Here is a 12420-nt window from a genome sequence, read left to right on the forward strand (position 1 = left end):
GAACTCATGATTGCCAAGGGGAAGGGATGGTTGGGGACCTTAGGAAGGTCATGTACACACTGCTATGTTTAGAGTGGATAACCAATGGGAACCTATTGTATAGCACATGAAACTCTGCTCAATGTTATGTGCCAGCCTGGATGGGAGTGGGGTTTAGAGGGGGAATGGATAAATGAACATTTATGGCTGAGTCCCTTCACTGTTTACCTGAAACTATCACAACACTGTTAGTCGGCTATACCCCCAATACAAAATGTTTTTGTTGTTAAAAGAAAATTTTAAAAAAATAATAATGAATGGTGCTGAGAATGTAGGTACCTTCTAGCAAAAGAATGAAGCTGAAACCTTACCTGCTTTTATCAAAGATAAAACCTATTTTTATCAAAGATAAAAACTTCAGTGTTGCTGGGGACCAGCCCCAGCTGATCCAGGGTATTCGAAGGAGAGACGGCCTAGGCGACTATTTATATGCTAATTAGAGATATAGAGAACAATAGAATGAGGATAGCTCAGTAGGAAAATTCAGTGGAGAAAAGAAGCTGAGTAGCTTGGTTTACGCGGGAGACCAATAAAACTTCAAGACAAGAAGTTTGCACCACTGACGTAGGCCGCAGGCGCCCTCTCGAATAGCGGAAGGTGTCTCACCCTAGACACCTTCTCGAGTGGGTCTTAGAAGCCCAGGCATGATTAGTCAGCGTGGTGGGTTCCGCGCTCCAGATGGAGACTCAGCTGGAAGTTAAAGGGAAGAATGACATGGGGAGACCAAGCGCTGGTAAACAAGGCCCGTAGCTTTATTTTTAACAGGGGCTTTTATACCCTAAGTTACACATAGAGGATAATAGGGGATGCAAAGTCAGCAGTCTTTGGTTCTTATCAAAAACCAAGGTTTCTTTCCTGCAAATGTATCGTATACAAATGGTTTAGGTGATTTACATCATCTTCTGGCCAGAAGGCCTACTAACATTTTATGACTCTTGACAAGGACTTATCAACAAAGACTTACTTTCTCTAAGAGTAATTATTTCAAGGTTTGGCACCATCTTCCAAAGATAAAATTGCATTCCTATAGGGCGGATGTGTAATGGGTTTACAACAAAGAAAGAATTTATTACCTTAAGGGTCTCAAGTTACTAACACCAAGGCCACTACTTATTTTTTCTACATACCCACTATTAATTGATACATATTCAAGGATACAATTCAGGGGATGTGAAAACTTGGCAACAAGCATTGACTCATCAATGAAATCCTTTACTAGTTTATTCTGACAGTTTTTAACTCTCTGAGAGGCTCTAAGCTATTTGAATATCTTAAGCTTCCCATGCCTCTCGAGGCTAGGAGACTGTAAACAATCGTATGCATAGCTGCAGGAGTCCGGGTAAACTTGTCAGGCGAGTTAGAGAGCCATCAGAGGGGTTTGGATTTAAACACTCCTAATTGCCCAGGAACTTTATTAATTGGAGCTGTAAGTTAACTCTTTGACACACAGAGAGAGAGATGGTGGTAGGGGACAGCCCCCAGTAAAGTCAGAGGTGAGAGCACAAAGCAATAAAGTAGGCAGACTCTGGTTTTTGGGGGGAAAATGCTCGAGAATATCCGGGGGGACTCCTGAGGCTCGATCCCGCCTTTGCGTATGCCGAGCCTCCTTCCTCATGACCTTTGTCACGAGTGGAATGCCTCACCGGCTCCCCGCATCTCCCCCTTTTTTATTTCTTAAAACAGCCAGATGTAGCTCAGTCGCGAGCCTCTGAATGCTCTGCCGAAGAATCCTGACAATACAAGGAAGAATGATTATTAGAAATAAAATTAAAACAGCCAAGGTAGCGTAGCCGAGGAAGGTAGACAGAATATTTTTTCCTGAAATGTAGTTAGAGAAAGTATGGAAGAAATCATTTGCTGTTCCAGCGGCAGTAAAATCTAATCGGGAGTGTTCCAGGGTTGCTATTTGATTGTGAAGTTTCCCTAAGTCTAAGCTAATGTCAGAGCTGTTCCAAATACCTGAAATATGGTTTTTAATCTTTTCCCATTCAAAATCTGTCTCATTTACTTTCAGGGGTGTTACACATATCCACCGGTAGTCAGCATGACAGGACAATGCCATTTTCACCTTTAAAGCCTGCAATTCAGTCCCAATATGTATTACTGCTTCCTCTAGGGCGTCTACCCTCATCTCTAATTTTCTGTCTATAGCTTCCTGTGTTGCCAATGCTAAAGAAACATTTTTGGACATAGAATCAACATATTGAGCAGTATGTACTTGTTGAGTCAATGATATTGCTGCCACAGTAACAGAAGTAATTGCACTTATCAAAGCTGCTATTCCCAAGATAAGTAAGCCCACAAACCGTCGTGTTCGCATTAAATCCTGCAGTTGTTGTAATACAGCCAAACCGTAATTATCATACCAATAAGAATGCACAGACACAGGTATCATGAGATAGGGTGGGCGTTTCAACACAACAAAAGAACAAACATTATATTGGGGGGTCAAACAAGATGAAAGCATACATTGTTCACAAGTTACAATATTAGGTCCACCTGAATAATTCATGTGTACATTTAATCTTTTGGAGTCATTAGTAAAGAGAAAAACATAAGGCGAGGGTACACAAGCTAAAACAGAATAAGTAGAATTGCTATTTGGACGGAATAAGGAAATGGGAGCGGTGGCAGCAAGGGCCCTCCAAATTTCTGGCTGCCAAGAGGTTCTGTTCTTAGTTGTATAAGACAATATAGGCGAAACAAATCGATTATTATGCCATCTAGTAATGCTTAAAGGCCAAGAAACCAAATCTTTCTTCCAATTATAAAATCTGCTGGGAAAGTCATCAAGGGGCAATGGGCTCCTATCTAGGTCTGAGTTACTCCAATCTTGAATCATGTAATTTCCTCCTCCCGGTATTCTATAATCAGCTCTTAAACGATAAGTACAAGATTTCCAAATCGGATACCCTGTACGATCATCTATAGTGTTCCATATGGCATCTGAAGGCTCGGTATTATAACAACTTGGATATCCAGGAGGGGGTCTATGGATTATAAGTTCGTGGGGATCAAGGGCCCCGGGCATACGAGCCTGTAAAATCCAAAGCGCTAGACGCCCTCTATGTTCAATACCTGAGGCTGGAGAATGAGTCAGAACTGCCTTTTTAGAGGCTCCGACACATCCTTCTTTAGGGGGAATAATAAAGCTTTCTATATCACTGGGGAAGTTGAAACAAACAGGAAGGTCGTCTGCTAATCCCCTGAAGGTAAAATTGAAATTAATAGGATATTCGTCTGTGGTATAGGAAGTATATGACCCTCCCAGTAACTGAGGCTGGTTTGTGTGGACCCGTAGGGGGTCACTGTTCCAGGTAACTACTTGAAAGGTTGGAGGGTCTGGGAAGTAAGCCCAATACTTTTCAGGAGTGGGGGAGGAGGCGCTTACCTGGCATGATAATAAGGCAAGCATAGCAATAAACATCTTCTCAGGGGAGGTTGGAGAGCCCTGCAAAGAGGTTATTCCCCGTGCCTGATGGCAGAGTGTTTTTATTTGTCCCCAAGTAGGTATGGAGGCATTCCGGGTCGCCTGAGTCAGGCGGCCTGACCTCCTTTTGTGAGGCAAAGGATCGGGGGGGAGCGATATCCTGTATGTGAAGTTGAGACATCTGTTTGGTGGGCGGATCCGTCCCCTGCTCATCCGGGATCCCCGATGTCAGTTGCTCCGATGTCAGTGGTGTTTCCCGTGCTGGCGGGGGGAGCGAAGGCAGAGGAGGCCCTTTCCTCTTTCGGGGTCGCGGCGGCCGTGGAACTCGGTATCCGAGAGGCTGAGACATGGCGAATCAATCTATCCGGAACCCAAATTGGAGAATCTGCGTCCTGTGGAAAAATACAAGCATATCCTCGACCGCTGGTTAACAATGGGTCAGGGCCTTTCCACTGTCCGGAAAGGAGGTCCTTCCATTTAACTAATGGTTTTGCATTCAATTGCTCTGGGCACCAATGGCGAAGCATTGCAGTCATTCCAGCTGAATCAGTATTTAAAATATTTATTACAAAAAGAGCATGTTGCAAGAGGTGATGGGGAGAACTATATTTAAACTCCCCTTCTTTTAGTTTTTGAATTTGGGTTTTTAGCGTTTGATGTGCTCTTTCCACAATGGCTTGTCCTTGTGGATTATAAGGGATGCCTGTATTATGTTTAATTTGAAACTTTAGACAAAATTCCTGAAAAGACTTAGATGTATAAGCAGGAGCATTATCAGTTTTCAAGGCTTTTGGCAGACCCATATATGAAAAACAAGTAAAGAGATGTTGTATTACGTCTTTAACTGCTTCCCCTGTGCGAGCAGTTGCAACAATAACATGAGAAAAGGTGTCTACTGTTACATGAACAAAAGACAATTTTGCAAATGAAGAGATGTGAGTTACATCCATCTGCCAGAGTGCATTAGGTTTAAGACCGCGAGGGTTAACTCCCATAGGTAAACTATTTATAGTAGTGGGACAATGAGAACAGGAACGAACAATCTCCCGAGCAGAGTCTCGAGGAATCTGAAATTGATATCTTAGCGCAGTAGCATTTTGATGGTGGAGTGAATGAGAAGCTCGGGCTTCTTCAAAAGCAGAAGCCACTGTGACCTTAGTTAGTGAATCTGCCAGGTCATTTAAGGCATTTAAAGGTCCAGGCAATCCAGAATGAGCCCGAATGTGACCAATAAAATATGCTCGGCTTCGTTTCCAAATTTGCTGCTGCAGTTTAGTTAACAAGTGAAATATTGCAGTTTTGTTCTCAGGCAGGATCGCAGTCTCAATGTGTGGAAACAGCCTGACCACATACTGAGAATCAGAGTAAAGGTTAAATTCCTCCTCTGCAAACATAACAAAGGCCTCTATAACAGCTGTGAGTTCAGCTCTCTGGGCCGAAGTCTCCTGCGTATGTAAAACTTTACGCTGATCTTTTGTAACTATAGAAGCTCTGCCGTTAGCAGACCCGTCAGTAAAAACCATTTGAGCATCTGAGATGGGAGAGTATTTACACCTAACAGGGAAAATAACCGGGTGTTTAGACATAAAATTTAGCAAAACATGTGAAGGTAAATGATGCAGAATTTGGCCAAAATAATTTCCGATAGCAATCTGCCAATCCTCATCAAACATTAGGAGAGCATCAAGTTGTTCTTTATTATACGGAATTACAATTTCTGCTAGTTCTTTACCAAACAATTCAATGCTACGTTTTCTCCCTTTCAATATCAGTGTAGCTATCAGTCCTGGATAAGAGGCCACTACTTTTTTAGCCTGGGCGGGGAGATGGACCCATTCTAGAGGGCCATTTTGCCATAAAACTCCCGTAGGTGCTGTTGGAGTAGCTAGGCAGAGGAATTGCCAATTTGTTTGTAAATTAACTCTTTTAACATAGCTATCAGATAAAGCTGCTTCCACTTTTTCTAAGGCCTCCTGAGCCTCAGCAGTTAATTGTCTCTTAGAAGTTGGATCGGGATCCCCACGTAAAATGTTAAAAAGAGGTTTTAATTCAGCAGTAGTTAATTTTAAATAAGGCCTGATCCAATTAATGTCGCCTAAAAGTTTTTGATAATCATTTAAAGTAACAAGGTGATCTTTTCTCAATTTTAATGGGGCATGAATCACAGTTTCTGAATTGATAACCCGTCCTAAGTAAGTTATGGGCGGATTGACTTGAATTTTCTCTGGGGCAATTTTTAAGCCTCTGTCTGTTAAAGCCTGAGTCAGATCCTGGAGAACAGTTTGTAAATGAGCTCTATCAGGGTGAGCTATTAAAATATCATCCATATAGTGAATCATATACAGTTGTTCATATTTAGCCCTAATATCTTCTATAGCTGCATTAACAAATTTCTGACATAAAGTAGGGCTATTTTTCATTCCCTGGGGCAACACTTTCCATTGAAACCTTAAATAAGGCTGTTTAAAATTTTCTGCTGGTAAACTAAAGGCAAATCGCTTTTTATCCTCAGCATTTAAGGGGATGGTGAAAAAACAGTCTTGTAAATCAATTACAATAATATTATATCCTTCTGGGATGGCTACTGGGGAAGGAAGCCCAGGTTGTAAGGCTCCCATATCTTCCATAGTGGCAGTAATAGCTCTTAAATCTTGTAAAAGTCGCCACTTGCCGGATTTTTTCTTAATAACAAAAATAGGAGTATTCCAGGGGCTATTGGAGGGCTCAATATGTCCCAATTCTAGTTGTTCAGAAATTAACGCTTTGGCTGCCAGTAGTTTTTCTTTAGTCAGAGGCCATTGTTCTACCCACACAGGGTCCTGAGATTTCCACGTAATGGGGTCGGCAGCAAAAACAATGGCCTCCATCAAAAATTTGGATACCCTAATCCAGCACGGAACTTTAGAGGAGCAGGGCAAATTGGCTCAGTTATTCCTGTCTGCTGTTTACCTAACCCTTTTGAAGGATCATAGCCCATTTGTAGCATTTGCAAAGTTACTTTATCATCAGGGCTAAAAAGTAACATGCCCATTTGAGACAGCACATCTCTCCCCCACAACGAGAAGGGCAGCGAAGGAATCATATACGGTTGGAATGTTCCACGGGTATCCTCAAATTGCCAGTCTAAAATTTTTGCACTTTGAGCTACTGTAGGAGCTCTCCCGATGCCCACTAAGTTATTTGCAGTAGTATGTGTGGGCCAGGAGTTGGGCCAGTCTTTCCCAGAAATACAGGAAACATCTGCTCCTGTGTCTAATAGCCCTTCAATAGACTTGCCACTGACAAGAATAGATTTCATAGGACGCTTTTTAGTAATTTCTGTTACCCAAAAAACCATGTCACTAGACCCAAATCCTTTGTCCTGTCTTTCATTTTGGGTGGCTGTTTGCCCAATTGCATTATGATAAGGCAAAAGTAAAAGTTGGGCTATTCTCTGTCCCTGATGTATTTGGAAAGTTTTAGTCGGGGGTGAAATCATTATCTGAATTTCTCCTGTATAATCTGAGTCAATTACTCCAGGAATAATTGTAAGACCTTGTATAGCTAAGGAACTTCTGCCTAGTATAATTCCTACCAGGCCTGTCGGTAATGGACCTTTAACTCCTGTAGGGATTTTTATAGTGGGGCTATCTGGTGTTAATATTGTTGAGGTGGTGGAACTGAGGTCCAGTCCTGCGCTGCCTGGGGTTGCTCTGATGAGCTCTGCGACGGGACGAAGGGAATGAATGGGTTCAGTGAGGCTGCCCCAATCGTTGTCGGGGCCTGGGGCTGGCCCCTCAACCCGTTTCCCGACTGCTGGTCGGGGCCTAAAAAGGCTCCATTTCTATGAAATCTTGACCTACAGTCCCTTGCCCAGTGATATCCTCTCTGGCAGCGAGGGCAAAGAGACCTAGGATTAATAGGCAGTGGGGCAGGGTTTTGCGGAGCAGCCACAGCCGGTTGGGCCGGATTAGGCAGATAAGAACCGGGTGGTCTTTGAGGGCACCCATGAAAAGTGTGTCCCGTCTGGCCACAAGAAAAACAAGTTCTAGGGAATGCATTCCTGCCTTGGTTATTGGGATCACCTTGTGATGGCTTGTTTTTGTTAGTAAAAAAGGATTGGACTGCCTGCTGATAAGAGTTTCCTTTTATCGCTGCAGCTATCGCAACACCCTGTAGCACTGATGGTCCTACATCTGCACACTGTTTCATATAATCAATTAGAGTTCCAGTTCTTCTAACAGGGCGCAATATAGCCTGGCAGGTAGAATTAGCATTTTCAAAGGCCAAGTGTTTTGTTAACAGTTTAGCTGCCTCAGAATCAGAAATTATTCTCTGGACAGCTTCTGAGAGTCGTGAGACAAAGTCTTCAAATGGCTCTTCTGACTTTTGTTTAATATCAGATAGAGCGGCACCTGATGCTTTACCATCGGGCAATGAGCGCCAGGCAGTAAAGGCACAATCAGCCACCTGTTGTATAGTAGTCCTATCTAATTTCATCTGTTCATCATACGAGGGGTAGTCGGCCTGACCAAGTAATATAGGTTCAGTGATATGTGTAAAGTCTCCATTTTGGTTAGAAAAAGCATATATACGAGCGAGATCATCATATTCAGATTTCCAAAGTATAAAATGTCCTCCGGACAGGCAGGCCCTAGCAATTGATTTCCATTCTCGAGGTGTTAAGCATTGACCTGCTAGATTTTCTACTAGCTGCATCGTATACGGGGCTTTAGGCCCATATGAAATACATGCATTTTTAAGTTCTTTTACCAATTGAAAAGAAACAGGCTCCCAGTCGATAGCCTTTTGTTCACTTTCATCATTGTCAAAAATTAAAGGGAAACAAGCCTGAAGCTGGGGATCGAATTTCTCGCCAGGGGCAGAAGAGGCCCGTCTCCGTGGGATTGATTTTGGAATTTTCCCACTTTGATAGGGAGGTGGCGGTAATAATGCGGGTTTAATAGGACCTGTACGGCGTGGTATGGGAGGTGGTATGGGGGGAGGTGGTATGGGGGGAGGTGGTATGGGAGGAGGTATGGGAGGTGGTGGCAATGGCATAGGTTCCACATTCTCTGCTCTGTACTCAGGAGCTCTTTGAACTGTTTGGTATCCAAAGCTTACATATGGATTAAGTGGGACGGTCTCTTGGGAGTCCCTGGGGGCATATGGCCTGATGGGAGACGTTTCCCTTAAGCTCTTTGGAGCTGATGGCCTGACAGGGGAAGCTTCTCTTAAGCCTTTTGGGGCATCTTTGTTTAAGAGATGCCGATCTCCATCAGGGTGATATTTAACTGTGATCTCGCCTAAATTCTCTTTTTCTTTTGGGGAAGGCTGATCTTGTTTTTCATCCCTATCTTTAAGTTGTTCCTGAGTAGTCATGGCTGCTAACATTTTTCTTAATTGCCGATAGTCGGGCGGGTCTTCGTTTTTCTCATTTTCCTCAGGTTTAACTACAGTTTCAACATCATTTTCCTCTTTAAAAGTTACTCTTTTAGATTCAGGGGCAGGTTTAGCTACAGCATTTTCTTCACTGTCACTTTTAAGATGTACTTTTTCTGAATCAGGGGCAGGGTCTAAGACATCTCTAATGATATTCCATAAGGAAAAGGCGTCATTAGGCACCTTTTCTGAGCCGTGTTCGGCGTGGTAAGTTTTTAGCTGTTTTCCTACTTTTTCCCAGACATCTAAGTTAACAGAGCCTTCGTCTGGAAACCAGGGACAGTGCTCTTGTACAAATGAAAGAAATGACTGAATGGCAGATTTTTTAACTTTGATTCCTCTTTTACCTAATAACTGTAAAATTACTCCTATAAAGAGCTGTCTTTCATTTGATTCAGTATTACCCATGTCAGAAAATTAAGTATAGTAAAAGATTTTGCTTTAAGCTATCAAAAGATCAGGCTTTTCTTTGGCCTTTTAACTTCAGAAACTGTCTAACTCTTTAACACTTTCAACACTTCCCACTCCTCTCGCCCTGTCTATCCTACAGGGGGGTCCGCGGCTCCCTTGAGTGGGGTCCTAGCCATCCCGAACACTGGAAGAACAATAGGGCTGGTGACCCAGATTGTTCCGGGGGAGGAACAGTAGGCTGATGGCCCAAACTGTTCCAAGGGAGGAGCAGTAGGGCTGTTGACCCAAACTGCTCCGTGGGGGAACAAGAGGGCTGATAACCCAGTTGTTCCGAGAACGGGGGGCAATAGGGCTGGTAACCCCAATTGCTGGGAGCTTACCTTCGAAAATCCTGTATCGGGCGCCACCTGCTGGGGACCAGCCCCAGCTGATCCAGGGTATTCGAAGGAGAGACGGCCTAGGCGACTATTTATATGCTAATTAGAGATATAGAGAACAACAGAATGAGGATAGCTCAGTAGGAAAATTCAGTGGAGAAAAGAAGCTGAGTAGCTTGGTTTACGCGGGAGACCAATAAAACTTCAAGACAAGAAGTTTGCACCACTGACGTAGGCCGCAGGCGCCCTCTCGAATAGCGGAAGGTGTCTCACCCTAGACACCTTCTCGAGTGGGTCTTAGAAGCCCAGGCATGATTAGTCAGCGTGGTGGGTTCCGCGCTCCAGATGGAGACTCAGCTGGAAGTTAAAGGGAAGAATGACATGGGGAGACCAAGCGCTGGTAAACAAGGCCCGTAGCTTTATTTTTAACAGGGGCTTTTATACCCTAAGTTACACATAGAGGATAATAGGGGATGCAAAGTCAGCAGTCTTTGGTTCTTATCAAAAACCAAGGTTTCTTTCCTGCAAATGTATCGTATACAAATGGTTTAGGTGATTTACATCATCTTCTGGCCAGAAGGCCTACTAACATTTTATGACTCTTGACAAGGACTTATCAACAAAGACTTACTTTCTCTAAGAGTAATTATTTCAAGGTTTGGCACCATCTTCCAAAGATAAAATTGCATTCCTATAGGGCGGATGTGTAATGGGTTTACAACAAAGAAAGAATTTATTACCTTAAGGGTCTCAAGTTACTAACACCAAGGCCACTACTTATTTTTTCTACATACCCACTATTAATTGATACATATTCAAGGATACAATTCAGGGGATGTGAAAACTTGGCAACAAGCATTGACTCATCAATGAAATCCTTTACTAGTTTATTCTGACAGTTTTTAACTCTCTGAGAGGCTCTAAGCTATTTGAATATCTTAAGCTTCCCATGCCTCTCGAGGCTAGGAGACTGTAAACAATCGTATGCATAGCTGCAGGAGTCCGGGTAAACTTGTCAGGCGAGTTAGAGAGCCATCAGAGGGGTTTGGATTTAAACACTCCTAATTGCCCAGGAACTTTATTAATTGGAGCTGTAAGTTAACTCTTTGACACACAGAGAGAGAGATGGTGGTAGGGGACAGCCCCCAGTAAAGTCAGAGGTGAGAGCACAAAGCAATAAAGTAGGCAGACTCTGGTTTTTGGGGGGAAAATGCTCGAGAATATCCGGGGGGACTCCTGAGGCTCGATCCCGCCTTTGCGTATGCCGAGCCTCCTTCCTCATGACCTTTGTCACGAGTGGAATGCCTCACCGGCTCCCCGCACAGTGTGTCACCCAATACAACTCACGGAATAGAAACACAACTTCTGAGTGATGGAGGTGATAAAAATGATTTAAAGAATTTCCCCTATTTAAGTTGTTTGCATAGAGTAAATTCAATAATGCAAAAAAGCACCCACTATCACTGAAGTCTGTTTCTGAATTGTCATTCCACTCTCAATCATTAAGATTTTGAAGAAAGTGACTCATTCATTTACATTCAGTGGCATTAGAAAAAAATCAGAACAAATTTCCCCTTATTGAACTGAATTCCAGATTTTACCAGATGTTCTGCATATAATACCTGACTTCCACATGCAGCTTCTTTACCCTGGTTGACAGAGAGCAGACAGCACATCCAGATGGGCCCTAAGCAATCCCTGCTGCCCAACAGCACCAAGACCCTGTCTCCAACCCATGCATGTGAAACCCTACCCAGGATGGTGCCCAGGGGAGCCTCCTCACAAGGGCCAGGTTACCGGGTCATGGGGAGATGGGATCTAAGTGGAGATGACAGGCCCTGAGGGAAGGCCCCAGGTGAGTGTGTGTGTATGTACAGGAGTCAGAATACTCCAGAGTCAGAGAAGATTAGCGAGTCCAGAGAAGGGCATTTCAGGAAGGACAGACTGAGAATCAACTGAGAATATGACTTTACCTGAGCAAGAGCCATTCCTGACTCCTTTTCCTTCCCCTTCTTCAACTTCAAGGCTTCTTCCTCAGGCAACACAAGTCTTCAGAGGCCTATCATGAAAGATAAAAACATGCTGTTTAATGTTTAAAGTCAACACACCCCTTTCCTGTGCCACAACCCCACGCAAGCCCTCACCATGGGGAACAGACAGTTCTCTATGGCCACTGTCTCAGGAGGGACTCAGGACAGTCAACTCCCACACAGAGTCCAATATAGGCACTTTCTCACACTTTCCCTCGGATCACACTCCCCTCCTGGTTGAGGCCTCATGTACACAGCAGCAGGGGGCACCTCAGCTGACCCCACGATCCCCTTCAGGTCACACTCCAGGCCCTGGGCCATCCCCACTCAGGGCAGAGCACCTGCCTCCTCAACCCAGATCTCAGCCCTCAGGAAAGGGAGGACTCAAGAGTCCTGATGCTCAGCGAGGGATCCAGACTGCAGTCACCTAGGGCACCTTAAACACTATCAAGCTGTGGACCAACACAAACTACCTGAAGGGGAATCTCTGGTCAGAGGGTACAAAACATGGGTATGCAAAATGCCTCATCAATGAAACCTGAAGCTTGGACTGAGCACCACTCAGAGGAGACAAGAGTCCTGATGCTCAGTGAGGGATACAGATTGAAATCACCTGTAGCACCTAAAATACACAAACATTCACAAAATGTGTACAGGCGTTATAGATGGGTTTTGCACTTCTCATCTGTATGATTTGAGCAACTTTTGAATT

General features: G+C 43.8%; 1 protein-coding gene across 3 annotated transcripts in view; it reads right to left on the reverse strand.

Annotated features, from left to right (window-relative positions):
• Positions 1-768: 768 nt before the first annotated feature.
• Positions 769-12420, reverse strand: part of LOC109572661 (uncharacterized) — a 44653-nt gene continuing 33001 nt past the window's right edge. For all 3 annotated transcript variants that reach the window (XR_011561687.1, XR_011561686.1, XM_070771613.1), the window contains 3 exons: positions 11652-11737; positions 9682-9777; positions 769-3861 (listed from right to left, as the gene is read on the reverse strand). Coding sequence is in view for 1 of the 3 variants with exons in the window: in XM_070771613.1 (XP_070627714.1) it covers positions 3679-3861; positions 9682-9777; positions 11652-11666 (294 nt within the window). In the remaining 2 variants the exon portion in view is untranslated. The remainder of the gene's footprint in view (positions 3862-9681; positions 9778-11651; positions 11738-12420) is intronic.

Source organism: Bos indicus, chromosome 18 (genome assembly GCF_029378745.1).
Source record: "Bos indicus isolate NIAB-ARS_2022 breed Sahiwal x Tharparkar chromosome 18, NIAB-ARS_B.indTharparkar_mat_pri_1.0, whole genome shotgun sequence".
Classification (NCBI taxonomy): Eukaryota; Metazoa; Chordata; class Mammalia; order Artiodactyla; family Bovidae; genus Bos; species Bos indicus.